The sequence below is a fragment of the Blennius ocellaris genome, assembly GCF_963422515.1.
Source record: "Blennius ocellaris genome assembly, chromosome: 2".
Lineage (NCBI taxonomy): Eukaryota > Metazoa > Chordata > Actinopteri > Blenniiformes > Blenniidae > Blennius > Blennius ocellaris.
Genome location: NC_137651.1, coordinates 26,985,850 through 27,000,528, shown reverse-complemented (window position 1 = coordinate 27,000,528; position 14,679 = coordinate 26,985,850). Strand labels below are relative to the sequence as shown.

Below are 14,679 nucleotides of genomic sequence, written 5' to 3'. Positions count from 1 at the left end.
TTCCTCTGGAAATACGAACAAAGTAGAACAGGAACACAAAAAGTCACGACACCGCGTGATACGGTAGGTTTATATAACCTGACAGAGCGCGTTACCTCATCTCGGCTCGTTGGTCTAGGGGTATGATTCTCGCTTCGGGTGCGAGAGGTCCCGGGTTCAAATCCCGGACGAGCCCGCAAACATTTTGATATATAGAATACATTGGTTTTACAAACCCTGAATGAGTGTTGAGCTACAATAAAGTTCCAGCTTGACACATTAATATTAAAAACACCTTCGATAAATTACCTCTTGTTTGGTCGGAGGAGATTGCATTCCTTCCGAAATAATTCGTGTCACCGCTACAGCACCAACAGTTCCTGAGTCTGTATTTGAGAAAAAAAATAAAACACAGCATTTGCCGACGAAATTAAAATATTAATAATAAAGAAAAAAACCCGAGGGCTCGTCCGGGATTTGAACCCGGGACCTCTCGCACCCTAAGCGAGAATCATACCCCTAGACCAACGAGCCAGTGGACTCTGCTGATCATGGAGACGTTTATGAAGAAACACACAGCATGAGTCATCGTTCTGATTGCTTTTGTCTAAGAGCTTCATCTGTCAACGTCGTAACTCGAGTTACTTTGTTGGAAACCTACCTTGGTATTCATGTTGAAAAATAAGTGGCTAAAGCCCAAGGAGACAAGGAAAAGCACAAGTGCCAGCACGGAGCTGCTGTTTACTGCTCGATCCATTCTTTACCGATAACAGAACATCAATTTACAATAAATATAAACATATTTTAAAGCACGGCAACGCTATCAAATAGTTTAATAAATATTTGTTTATAAAATTGATTGAAAACCAGCGAGCTTCTGTGTGGCAGGTTTTATGTTGGGTTTTTTTTTTTTATAACCAGTAGGGGGCAGCTCTGCATACTGTCGCACTGCCGTCACAGCATTCCAGGATACAGAAGAAAAATTTAGTATCTATCCTCTCATTGGTCCACAGCACATCCAATAGTTTCCCTCCAGACCCCTTGATCGTCCAATCACAGCCAGGTGGGCGCGACGAGCTGACACGAATTCAACCGTTGTGGTTGTATCGAGTTTGTCTCAAAATGTTTATTTTCGCGTTGTTTCTTTCCACTAGAAACGTTGCTTTTTGAGTCTCGTTAAGAGCTTCAGTACAGATTAAAAAAAACCACCGACTCGCGCTCCGAACAGTGACCGTTTAAGTTGGTGGGTGACGCCGGCGTGCTAAGTTAGCCCAAGCTAACGGCTAAGCTCGAAACATGCCGAATTTTTGCGCGGCTCCGAACTGTACGCGGAAGAGCACCCAGTCGGATTTGGCCTTCTTTCGGTTTCCCCGGGACCCCGAGAGGTAAAATCTCCTCCTATAACTCCACCTCCCCTCTGTCGGTGTGGAACTATCCACGTAACTGTAGCAGACACTCATGAAATGGCTCGTAAAAGTTGCACAAACATGCGTGTGTAATCGTGCCTCTGGTTATCTGTGAGGTCCTGGTGAATTATGTCTTAAATTGGTTGAAAACTTGAATTAAACTACCAATAAAACTTCAACCCAACAGTAGAAACGTGTCTATAATGTAACGTTGTTTTTTTTATTACTTAAATCGTTGCAATTGGGTTTGAAATTTACCACAAATCTGCAGACTTTTTTAAAAATTGGTTTTCATTTCTTTCTAATAAAAACAAGGCTATTTTATTTGTACAGCACCAATCAGACTCAAGGCAGCTGACAGTGCTTCACAAGAAAATCCATTAAAACAAGGCGATTGAGATCAGCATAAAGGGCAATAAACAAAATAATAACTTTATTAAGATAATGCTATGAATATAATGTATTGTTTAATGGGAAGCCTAATTAAATATTTGTGTTACCAGGCTGATTTAAAAGAATTGAGGGTGTCAGCAGCGTGTAAATTGTTGACATGTTGTCCTGTTTTGTCCCAAAATATTTATCATGAAAAGTCTGCATTAGAAAATGATCATGTTTAAAACCAGAACAGGGTTATTGTTAAATATAATGTCCCACATCTGGAGGATAATATGAATTATTAAGGATTGTATGCCTCACTTCTATAACAGTTTTATTTTGTCAAAAGACAGGAATACTTTATGAATCTCAGAGGAATTCTTACCAGATGCAGCTCGACGCAAAATACAAAAATATGAGTTTTGTGTTTATATGTAAATTCCACATCCAAACATCTTTTATGCAGAGTATTTCGAAGCTCTGCTCATTGTAACTCAAGTTAAAACATATTGCACCGAGAGATTTTAAAAATAAAACTAATATAACTCTTCTTTCAAAAGACATATTATTGTTGACTCAAACAATATGCATAACAACTGAAACATTCACATATCAAGGACATGAGTAAACATCAGCATCTACACAACAAAATCAAATTAGACTGAAGTGAGAAAGTATTTTACATGTATATAATGATGGGTTAATGTTGTCAATTTTCCTTTTTTAATGGGAAAAAAAGTCACTGTTCTAATGATGGCATTTCATTTCACGTAGTCCACCTGTTTTCTACTAACTCGTTATACAACGATTCACTGAGCTCGTGATTCAATGCCATTCTTGATACCATGTCCTTGATGTGATTTTTAGAAACAACAATTTTCCAGACAATTTGTGACTGAAATCTTTATATAATTTCTGTTAAATCCATCACTGTATTCTCTCGTTGCCTTTTCAATACTGTGTCAGGGTGAACTTGTTGGGTTTTTTTCCTGAGGTAGGTGCAATAACTGAGTGTAAGGCAGGGACTGAAGCATATTTGCTTTTCTCCTTTAAAGAAAAACTTAAAATATCTTTTGGCTCAACAAAAATAGTTGAATTTAAAAATACATTTCACGTAATATAAACTATGAGCTGTGATGTCGAGTTACATGCTGCATCATGGTGGTTGTACTGTTTGTACTTGCAATAATCGCAGAATGTTTTATCCAGGAACGGAAGCCTCTATATTCAAAAACAATCAGCAAAACTCGATTGCGCCTTCTGTTATTTGCATCACAATGCTTTTTCTTTTTTTTTATTCCACCGAACAAATTCCTCACACATTTATATTGGTTATTAACTGTCTCGTGATCCATAGTTACAAATACTAACCATATTATTTCAGCAAAAATAAGGTTTGTTGGATGTAAAATGCAGCTGAGGTTCATATTGTCTTTCCAGATGCAAGATCTGGGTAGAAAACTGTCGCCGGGCGGATCTGGAGGCCAAAACATCCGACCAGTTGAACAAACACTACAGACTATGTGCCAAACACTTCGACCCGGCCATGGTCTGCAGAACCGTGAGTAACACTCCATTCTATTCCTGGAGGTCTGGCTGCATTCTGCCAGTGTATCTAAAGTGGGTTTCTTCCTCTCCAGAGCCCCTACAGGACGGTGCTGAAGGACACTGCCATTCCAACTATATTTGATCTAACAAGTCATCTCAAAAATCCTCACACCAGACACCGGAAGCAGATCAAAGAACTTGTAAGGAAAATGTTCATTTGAGTTCGATCTTGACTGACTGAATGAATGCTTTTCGAAGTTAACTTGGGTTTTCGTTCTCAGACTGAAGAGGACATACAAAAGATTAAAGAAAGGAGATGTAAGTCATCCAAGAGAAAGTGAAACGTCTCATTTAGTCTGCTTGCTACTTGATCTCAGTTCCTTTCACTTCTCCTTCCAGTGGCTTCGTCTCTCAGTCAGCTTGCTTCCAAGCAGGACGCCGCCGTCGAGGAGAGCGCGAGCACCAACGAGGACGAACCTCAACTCTCCACCGAGGAGAAGGAGTACCGGGAATACCTCAGGTCCTTGTTTGAGGTCGTGGTCATGTTGGGAAAACAAAGTATCCCGTCAGTGACCGAAGCTGAAGTGAAGTCCAACAACTTCCAGGCCCTCCTCGATTATCGCATGAACGCCGGAGACGAAACCCTGAGGAAGCGCTTTGAGGCGATGGCGGTGAACAGCGAGTACCTCTCCGCTGCCCAGCAGAGCCAGCTGCTGGACATCTGCGAGAACACGGTGAGAGAGGAGATGCTCATGGAGGTGCGCGAGAGCCGCTTCTTCTCTCTGGTGACGGGAGACCTGGTGGAGATGGCCGGCGAGAAGCTCCTGCCTCTGTTCCTGCGCTACGTCAGTCAGCAGAATGTCCTGCGGGAGGAGTTTCTGGACTTCGTGTTGTTTGACGGCGACGAGCCGACGCTGGTGGAGCGGCTGGAGGCTCAGCTGACCGAGCGTTGGGGGCTCAGCATGGAGGATTGCCGCGGTCAGGCCCACAAGGCCACCGGCACCTCCACCATCAAGCTGAAGGCCGTGGCGGTGTTGCTGATGGAGAAGTATCCCCTGGCCGTGCACACGCCTTGTTCCCACATGGCGTTGAACATCCACCTGGCCGGCAGCCTGCCTTTCCCCAACGTCCAGGTCGTCACGGAGACCCTGTGGAGGATCGGCGCTTTCTTCCGAACGCCGTCGACACAAGTTGAGCTTGAGAACGCCGTGGCGACTCATTACCAGAAGAGCGAGGAGAAAGCGGCTGCCCTGAAAGAAGCCGCCGGCTGCGAGTGGACGCAGCAGCACCATGTCTTTGACGTGTTTGTCGACATGTTGCCCCCCCTGCTGCTGTGCCTGGACGCCGTTCGCGACAACCACGAGGGCACCTTCTCGCTTTCCGTCACGGCGGATGCATATTCGCTGGCAGAGATTCTCGCGGACTTCGAGTTCATCGTCACCGCCGTCATCCTGAAGAACGTTCTGACGTTCACCAGAGCCTTCGGGAGGAACCTCCAGGGCGAAACCCTCGACGTGTTCTTCGCCGCCAACAGCCTGACGGCCGTGCTGCACTCGCTGAACGAGGTCAACGACAACATCGAGGTCTACCACGAGTTCTGGTACGAGGAGGCCGTGAGCGTGGCCTCCGCGATGGAGGTTCCCGTAAAGATGCCGAGGCTGTTCCTCCGCAAGCAGCGCGCAGCCAACCTGGGCGAGGTCCAAGCAGAGCCGTACTTCAAGGAGTACGTGACCATGCCGGTGATCCACGGCATCATGCAGGAGGTGGAGGACATGTTCTCCGACACCAACATCAAAGCCCTCAAGTGCCTGTCGCTGGTCCCGGCCATCATGGGCCAGATGAAGTTCAACACCACGGAGGAGAACTATGCCGACGTCTACCAGAGCGACCTGCCCAACCCCGACACGCTGCCCGCCGAGCTGCACTGCTGGAGGATCAAGTGGAAGCACCGCGGCAAAGAGGTGCGCCTGCCCACCACCATCCACGAAACCCTGCAGCTCCCCGACGTCACGTACTTCCCCAACGTCAACTCCTTCCTCAAGGTGCTGTCCACCCTGCCGGTGCTGAAGCTGGAGGACGGAGACACGGCGAGCGAGCGCTTGCAGGCGTACCTCGGCGGCGTGCCCGCCCAGCACTGGAACAAAAGTCTGGCCGTGCTGAACGTCAACACTCACGTCAAACACGACCTGGACGTCATGGTGGACAAGTACTGCAGACTTTACCTGGAGGAAGATCCCGAGGCCGAGGGTGACGAGGCACAAGAGGAAGACGTTGCAGCCAAGTGATTTTGTTGATGAGCCACAGTTGTCCGTGTGTGTGTGTCACGGGAACGGGAATTCAGTTGACAAGCTTTTCATGAACCACGTTTACCTTTGTATCTACTGTATTTAAGTATCAATACAAACAGTCCAGCAGCAGAATTGTGTCGTTCCTGAGGTCGATGGACATCTTGACCTGTGAGGAGAAGGAACAGGAAGAAACCAAGAGACTTCAACACTTCCTGACACACAATCAAAACATTAGACCAAACAAATCAAAACATGAAAAAGTACTCTGATCAATTTGCTGTTTCTTTTCTTGTTTCATTGCTCCCGTTGAAGGATTGTTGTCTGATGTTGAAACTGACTTAATTTCATTCCCTGTAAAGATTAAATAACAAAACTGAGCGTCGACTTCACGAGACACAAAACTTGTTCTGTCATTTGTAGGTCCGATTCTTTTATTTTATTTTTACGTTTCTTCACATTTTTGACTTTTCTTAAGCGGCTTATAGCTCACTGCTCGCCTTGTCTTTTTTTTTTTTTTTTTTTTTTTTTAATTCGATGTGTACTTTTAACTCCAACCACATGATGGAGGCAGACCGAGGCTGAATCTGCTGACTGGTGCAGGAGGAGCACAGGAGGGAGCAGCTCCAGCCCTAACTCAAGTGTCCCTGGGTTCAAACAGCCTTTTTTTTTTTTTTATCTAAATAATTGAGATGCACGTGGTTGCGTGACAGTCGAGGCAGAAAGTGAAGTGAATGTTGAGTGAAACAATGATGTCATTCTGGTTTTGGAATATAAAATGTTTTGGATACAACCGGATGTTGCGGTGTTTGTTGTACTCGATTGGTGTGGCTCTCATTCATTCAATTTCCACGTTTCCTTTTGATTTCATGGGAATAGATTTATCCCAACGTGTTAATTTGTAAATGTATGCCTCCATGCACAGGAGGTGGATGATGATGATTCTATCCAAGCTTTCGTGCGTGACGACATCTGGATATCGGTCAGTGTTGCTCTGCGTCTTCAGATGTTCTGCTTCGTTCTCGGCCGTCGTCACAAAATGGAACAATGGGCTGCAGCTTGAAGTTCCCGGCATGGCAGCAGTGGGGTTAAACGTGTCTCCTCCCTCTCCGCTGTGGCCAGACGGTGACGAGCACAGGTGATAGTTCACAGTGCACACCCCGGGCGTCTCCAGGCATCACACCGAAACGTGGGTGGGGTCGCTTCGATGCGCAACCAGACGGCAATGTGCGCTCCACGGCGGGCACCGAAGTCTTAAACTTCAATAAGAGCAGACAGCCTGCTGCTGCAGAAGGAGGAGGAGGAGGAGGCGTGTTGGTCGATTCTCTCCCTGCAGCCTGTGGAAAAAGATTAGATCTACAGAATTACATAACGAGGATAAAAACCCTGACTGGACAAAATCCGTAAGGGTTCAAGTGAGTAGGACGTTTATTTGCACATTTTGAGTGTGTGCGTGTGTGCAGCTTTCCTTCCTCTGTGCATCCTCTTTTCTTTTTCTTTTTTTCTTCCTCTGAGCAGCCTCTCTCTAGCTGGACACTATGGCGTGGCCGTGCATTACGCGTGCATGCTGCATCAACCGCTTCTGGACTGAGCTGGACAAGGGAGACATCGCGGTGCCTTTGGTTTTCACCAAATACTCCGACGTGGCCGACGTGCAGCACCTGCCCCATCACCCGCAGCCGAGAGCCAAGCGGGCCGGTGCCATTGCTATAGAGACACAGCCCCATCCCGGCGAGCAGGAGGCAGGGAAGGCGCCGCCCGCGGCCGGTGCCGCAGCGGGCAAAGATGGCTCTTCTGCGTCCGTCATGCGCCAAGACTTCAAGGCGTGGAGAGTGCGTCCCGAGCCCAGCTGCAAGCCCCGGAACCAGTACCAGCCCCCGCCGGCCCCCTTCATCACCGAGACCCAGTACCAGAAGGACTACAAGGCCTGGCCTATACCGAAGAAGCACGACCACCCGTGGATCCCCAAACCCAGCCCCACCTCCGCCTCCGCCGCGACCACCGCTGCCGCTCCCGGGCCGGAGCGCAGCGCGGCGGGCGGAAAGCCGGAGCAGCCGGCGGTGGCAGCGGCGGCCGCCGCCGAGGCCGACAGCGGCGTGGAGAAGAGCGAGATCGAGGAGAAGATGCAGGAGAAAGAGTCGAAGGACACCCTGAAGAGGGGCGCGAAGAGGGAGAAGTCCTCCGAGAGGAAAAGCGGGGAGAAGACGGAGGGACAGGTGCCGGCGGAGCAGAGCGCAGAGCAGAAGAAGAGCAGAGCGGCCGCGGACGCGCTCAACAGGCACATCAAGGAGGTCATGTCCACTTCCAGCAGCTACAGGTAAGTATAGCGCTCTGCTTCCTTCACACATTCTCCTTAAACTTACCCCCAAGTAAGATAAAAGCAGACTATTTTGCTTTTTTTTTTTTTTTTTTTACATACATATATATAGCGTGGCACATCTTTACGCACACCTGAGCTCTTTCCTGAGCCACACTGGCTTCAAGATCAGCAGGAGATATTTGCTATTTCAGGATCTCCCGTTACAATCTCCAGTGAGGCACAGCTGATACAGCCACAGATAAAGGTTGCACTATTGATTTTCCTCCTCTTCCTGGGAGTACTACGCAATCAATGCTGTGGCCCTCCGATGGAGCACGAGCCAGTAAAAAGGCTCCGGATGGAATCACGTGCGTCTTAACGTGGTTTCTTTTGCACACGCTTCCTTCGGATTTAAGTCGATGATGCGCACATAAATGGAAGCCGGGATAGATAAGCTGCATTTTGATTCAGTTTTGGCCGAATCAAGTTAACAAAAGTCGAGATGGATTCAACAAGTATTTCAGTTTCAGAGAAACACATGACGTGCAGGTCACGTTGAAGCAAAAACCAAGTGGATTTGATCAATATCTACTAAATAAATGCAGACTAGCAAACAGGAAATACATTAAGATTTGTAGCACAAATTGAACTAAAATAAACAAACATTAAGATGAGATAAGTAAGAAAAAAAGAGGCAACGAGCGTTTACAAAGAAATAATATCCTTTATATGTATTCATCTTTAGGAATTGTTGTATGAAAATCAGGAATTTGCAAAATGATAAAAATTGGCGATAGAAACAAAAATAAATATTTTTTTTAACACTCTAATACACTTTAAGAAAAGGCAAGTTACGTCCAGAACTCAGAAATACAAGGACACATAAGCTTTTATCATGTCTGCTTCATTTACGATGGAAGTGAGGGTCAAACCAAATGTCCCCGCTGCCTTCTGGTCTCACAGAGCTCAGGAAAAGAAAAGCGAAGATCAGGTTTTGACAGAGACGCTGAACTGACCAGCTCTCTAGTGTTTGGGGCTGGATGAGTGAACATGATCTCTGCGATAAGAATCAAGCGTTCACAGCAATAAATCAATAACGGAGCGACGCACACAAAGCAGAACTGAGCTAGAATCAACACAATACAATACAGCAGTTATCTCCTGCTGTCACTGTATGAGCCGTCAATTAATCATTAACATGTGAGGTGGACAACTCATTCAGAAAACTGATCAAAGTGATGAGTTTATGTCTTTTTAACTCATGTGAACCTCCTCAAACATGCACATTATCTTTTTTTTAGAAGATTGATTGAGTATTAATGACATAAAACTCTCTGAAGCAAAGCAACACCAGATTTTTGGATTTGTTAAACCTTTAAGTGATACAACACCGGCACAAACTGATCCACAGTCGGTCTCTGCTTGCAGCTTTTCTAAAGTGAGGACTGCTATCATAATTTCTTTTCCTTCTTCAGGACTGAGTTCAAGGCTTATAAGGATGTGAAACCAGTGAAGCCCATTAAAGCTGCATCTCAGTATAAACCCCCCACAGAGGAGACCAGCCGGGAAACCAGCTACAGCGCCACGTTCAAGGGGGAGCAGGTGAAGGCTCACCCGACCGACAACAAGCTGCAGGAGCGCCGGCGGATTCGCAGCCTGTACAGTGAGCCGGGCAAAGAGCCCACCAAGGTGAGGGGGGGTGTCCATACACACACACACACACACGCACACACCATCTGTGACCCCCCCACCATTCTCATTCTGTATGTGGAGGAACCACAAACAGCAATCAAGTTGTGATGCCCCGGGGGACCTTCACATTATCTTCTCAATGTCTCAATGTGTATGTCTTTGTTGTTATGGTTCAATTAGCCACTAAAATTCAGCCAAGAAATGTGGATAAGGACAGAGGGAATGTTGAATCAGTCGTCGATAAGCATCGATGTAACGTTTCAGCAAACTGCAAGCTCGTCCCAGCCTTAGTCCAGGCCTATGAGGATAATCTTCAGCAATATTTCTATGGTAATAACTCTGGTAATAACTGGTGCATAACGTGTCTGCAGTGATGTGTGTTCACGGAGCCGCTCCCTCTCTCGTTCTCGTAGGACTTCTCAGAGACTGAGAGCAGTCCAGTCCTTAATCTGCTGTAGTCAGGTGTGTGTGTCCCGTTTCTTCTAGAAGGCATGGAGGCTGACCTCAGACCGATCAGACGCTGCACACACACACACACACACACACACACACACACACACACACACACACACACACACACACACACGCACAGGGGATGCATCTCGGCCCGAGCAGGCCTCAGACACATCCCCACCCCCCCCCCCCCCCCCCACCCCCGCCCCCACCCACCGACGCAGATGCAGTCCTCCCAGAACGGCGAGACACTCGCTTGCGGTTTGCACACATCAGCACCACACACGCCGTCTGTTACTTCTGCTGTTCAGTGGCAGACGATCATGGGCTCCCGCAAGAAGATGGATCAGCGAACGATGAAAGATGACAAAGCAGATACGCTTTGATGATATTTCAGATGCAATAGTTGAATTAACAGCATCAGTGTTGGGGAAACAAGACATTTAAGGCTCCAGGTGACTGAGGCTGAATAAGGCGAGGCCCCACAGAAGCCTGAGCATCAGTAACAGTCCATACAATGTTGATATCAACATTTACAATCCCTTTGATGCTTTACTTTTAGCTATTGGAGGTACTTTTATCTTTCAAGGTCAATGACATCAAAATAATATGAATATACTGCACCTAATACAGATTGTAATGTTTAAATAAAAAAAGAAAAAGTGCTTGTAGGACTTCTAGTGCTTCATTTCATCAGTAACGTATTATTTCTGGAGTGTGGCAAGAAAACTGCAAAGCAATTACCTTCAGTTTGCACAACCACAGAAATGGAGCTCTTTTTCTTTGTAATGTCAGGAACAGCCTTTTACAGACATCTGCCATCTCACACAGTGTATATATCTATACATATATATATATACACTTTATACATACATACATACATACATACACACATTGTGAACCAGCGATTTCCCTTCAGCCGGGAGCATTAAACTAACGTCATATACTAATACACACTTTGTACGAATAGAACGACTCCAATCGGGAAAGTGCACGAACCACTGTCTTACAGGAGAAGCACAAATACACAGTATGTGCTGTTTTCGTTTGTTTGTTTGTTTGTTTGTTTTTGTCTTTTATGTCCATCACACTAACCACATCATACCTGTAACAGACGGTGTCATTTGCCTGTTATTGTTTTAAGATTTTAAAAGGTAAGTGTAAGTGCATGCTGAATTAGTACTTTGGCATCTTAACTGTAAGTTAAAGTTGCAGTATGTCGTTAAAAAAAAAAAAAAAAAGGACTGAAGACAAGCTGTTACAGTGACTCACTACTGCCACCGAATGCACAAATGTGGTATTACTTCAACTTCACATACTGTACCTTTAATGAGAGATTTAACTGAATTGATATTTTCTGATTGTACATTTGCTTTCTTGCTAAGAGTTTGTCTAAATTAAATGTGGAATTTCTTGACTATTTTTTTCTCAGTTTCATGTAAATATATTGGGCGGGGTGGAAAAAACCAACTTGTCAACCTCTCAGCAAGAAAGCGATTCTCGTTTGCTGCCGCTTGGATCTCATCACTTCCACCCGTCTGTTGCCTCACAGGTGGATAAACCGGTGTCACGCGTCAAACCAAAAAAGGCCCCGACAACGACAACAGGAAAGATGTTGAAGAAAGCGAAAGAGAAGCAGATCTCCAGCTCCCAGACAGCCAAGAAGAAACCCCCCCCCTCCTCCTCCTCCGCGGCCGCCTCGGAACCCAAACCAGACGGCGCCGTCACAAAGAAGAACAAGGAGATCAGCAACAGACTGGCTGAAGCCAAACAGTAGAAGAAGTCCGTCACTCTACTCTAAAGGCCACGTGGTGAATTGGAGGGGATCCGTTTCCTTCTGGGGGTTTTTTTTTTGTTGTTGTTTGTTTTTGTGTTCACTTTCTTCCTGGCCTGTTGTTTTTGCCGTCGTTTATTTATCTCCGAAAAAGGCACGGCTGTTGAGCTTTTAGAGCAATGCAAGTAATTTCACTGTAAAGCAGAGGTTTTCAAAGTGCAGAGCGACGAGCTTCTCCTTAGAGGGCGTGACCAACGCTGCCATCAAACCCTCTTCACCCCCCCCCCCCCCCCCCCCCACGAGATTGACTTTTACTTTCTTGAAGCAGGTGAAACACACGTCTGTAGAAGCAGGGATAATTTAACTCTCATCATTGTTGAGTTGATCCACTTTAAAGTCAGGTGACACAATATTTTATTTGCCATTTTTAGCATTAAAATGTCTATTTAACTTTCCATCACGACCTTTAACTTCCAATCAGGAAGCATGTGAGTGAGCTCGTTTTAGAATAACTCTGGATGAAGCATCAGTCCACGGTCATCCAAAATGTCTGCTGACGGTCTTGTCTCACTGTAATGCTAGAAATCAGTGTGTTCAGTCACACACATTTTAGATTATGCTACAACTGCAGGAGTTCAATGAAACCATCCAGAAGCTGCAAGGTGCTGTAAAAACAACATTAAACCATGCTTTTAATTAATGCTTTTTATTAAAACATTAAACACTGCATATGGCCTACGCCGCCCCAGTTTTACCAGTTTATATAAGGAAACTCTTTTAGCGTTAGCTGACGTGTTGGAGATGAGCTCCCTTTAGTGGTACCTGCAAGCCACTCAAGAAATAGAATCATTTTAGAACGTGGAAATGGTTAAAAACTAATCATGGAAAATAAGTTACCAATAGTGTAATAAGACATTTGATTGATTATTATATTGTAATAAGTTATTACATGATTCAAGGAGCGTTTCACAAAATCATTTCTAATTGTAATAACTCATAAATAGGGTTCGAGTTCCTGAATTTTAAAGCCTTTTTTTTTTTTTTTTGCAGGTTTTGTGGAGCTTGCTTATGAAAATCAGGTGTATTAGATTGGAGTCATTCTCTCTAATTGTTAGCAATGATTTGCAAAATTATTATCGGCTTTATAACATTCAGAATGGCTGACGCTATTATGTTATGACACACTCTCTTAAATATAATGGCCTCAGACAACTAAAATCAAATGCAAACAAACATGACCTTGTCTTGTGATTCAGGTTGGATCAAATGAAAGTAGAATGTTTTGAGCTGATTCACGCTGAAAGAAGGTTCAAAACCACCATCCTGCTTTATTTCTCCTCATTCTACACCTTCATCGTCTCCAGGAGGCCCGCTTTGAAAACCCCTGCTGTAAACTCTGTGTGTGTGTGTGTGTGTGTGTGTGTGTGTGTGTGTGTGTGTGTGTGTGTGTGTGTGTGTGTGTGTGTGTGTGTGTGTGTGTGTGTGTGTGTGTGTGTGTGTGTGTGTGTGTGTGTGTGTGTGTGTGTGTGTGTGTGTGTGTGTGTGTGTGTGTGTGTGTGTGTGTGTGTGTGTGTGTGTTTTCTTGTATTTCTGGTGCACAGAAACCTCTTTATATTGTTGCGCACTTCATTTGCACATTGTTTATATGAGTTGTCATCGAACCTTAAAAGGAGCGGTCGGTACACATGCAGAATGTGTGTGAGAGGGCGTTTTTTTGTTGTTGTTTTATTTTTTTCTCCTTTTGGCTGGACAGATGACAGCTGAGACAAATATTAAAATGATTGTAAAAAGAAAATAAATGTTAGGGAGACGTGTTGCCGCTGACTGCAAAAAAGCGTTTGCGCTTACGTTTCCTATGATTACAGTGCCTCGGCTGTACGGTCCTGGTTTCCATTTCATTGTTCTGGATGATATCTGGTTTCATCAGTTTGGTTGCTAAGGAACCAAATTAACTGTAATATAATTGCTACTGCTTGCATGCAAGAGCCCCTTTTATTTGTTCAAGTAGCAAACCTTTTAGCAGAAGATGAGCCACAGTCACGATCCATAGCTTGTAAATTGAGCCAGAAAAGATAAACGTATGGGGGGAGGGTGGGTTAGGAGGGTAAGACCATGTAATGCATGTGTAGAATAGATTCTGATCACTCCACAAAGGTATACACACAGTAAGTCAGATCAACACAGCTGTAAGATAAACACACCAGCGGTATTGATTTCACCCACATTAAATCGCCATTGGGTCCTTTAATTTAGTCTAAATGCTGCAGTTTTCCCGTGACTCAGTATTGTGTGGCGGTGTACTCCGCCCTCTCCTCTGAGCTGTGACGCTGTAGTTGTGCTGAATAGATTTAAAAATGAGACAAAGAGCGAGAGATAGTGTGCGCGAGAGAGAGAGAGCAAAACCCTTCATATATACTCAATACTTTCCCCCATGAATGTGCTGATCTCTCCAGGTGTTGACGAACAAAGAAACGGGCCGGGACTTTAAAAATGCTGCTGTCTGATTACACGTGTTTGTAACATGAGGTGCTTTAATTCCCCCGAGGCCCAGCGAGTGCCGGGGCCGCCGGCCGTCTGCTTCCTGTTTCCACGTTCAGATTCCTCAGTGTGTGTGTGTGTGTGTGTGTGTATGTGTGTGTGTGTCTGTGTGTTTTACCACGTGTTTGACCTCTGACTTGCGACCACCAAGAAGTGCTGCGGAGCGCTCCGACACCCTGGTGCTATAATCTCTCGTCATTATGCTGAGTGGTGTGGACTGTTTGGTGTGGACAGACTGGTGTGGACAGACTGGTGTGGACTGTTTGGTGTGGACAGACTGGTGTGGACTATGTGGTGTGGACGGACTGGTGTGGACAGAATGGTGTGGAC

At 45.5% G+C, this 14,679-nt stretch overlaps 2 protein-coding genes across 2 annotated transcripts; both read left to right on the top strand.

The window, feature by feature from the left end:
• Window positions 1–1,275: 1,275 nt before the first annotated feature.
• thap12b (THAP domain containing 12b) lies at window positions 1,276–5,901 on the top strand (the record flags this gene model as incomplete). The annotated part of the gene is made up of 5 exons (XM_080503874.1): window positions 1,276–1,364; window positions 3,201–3,321; window positions 3,401–3,508; window positions 3,590–3,626; window positions 3,708–5,901. 5 exons carry the CDS (start codon window positions 1,276–1,278, stop codon window positions 5,591–5,593), a joined length of 2,241 nt encoding a protein of 746 aa, XP_080360000.1. The 3' UTR covers window positions 5,594–5,901.
• Window positions 5,902–7,131: 1,230 nt separating this feature from the next.
• Window positions 7,132–11,814, top strand: map6b (microtubule-associated protein 6b; the record flags this gene model as incomplete). Its single annotated transcript, XM_080513299.1, has 3 exons — window positions 7,132–7,910; window positions 9,368–9,581; window positions 11,590–11,814. 3 exons carry the CDS (start codon window positions 7,132–7,134, stop codon window positions 11,812–11,814), a joined length of 1,218 nt encoding a protein of 405 aa, XP_080369425.1.
• Between the last annotated feature and the right edge of the window lie 2,865 nt (window positions 11,815–14,679).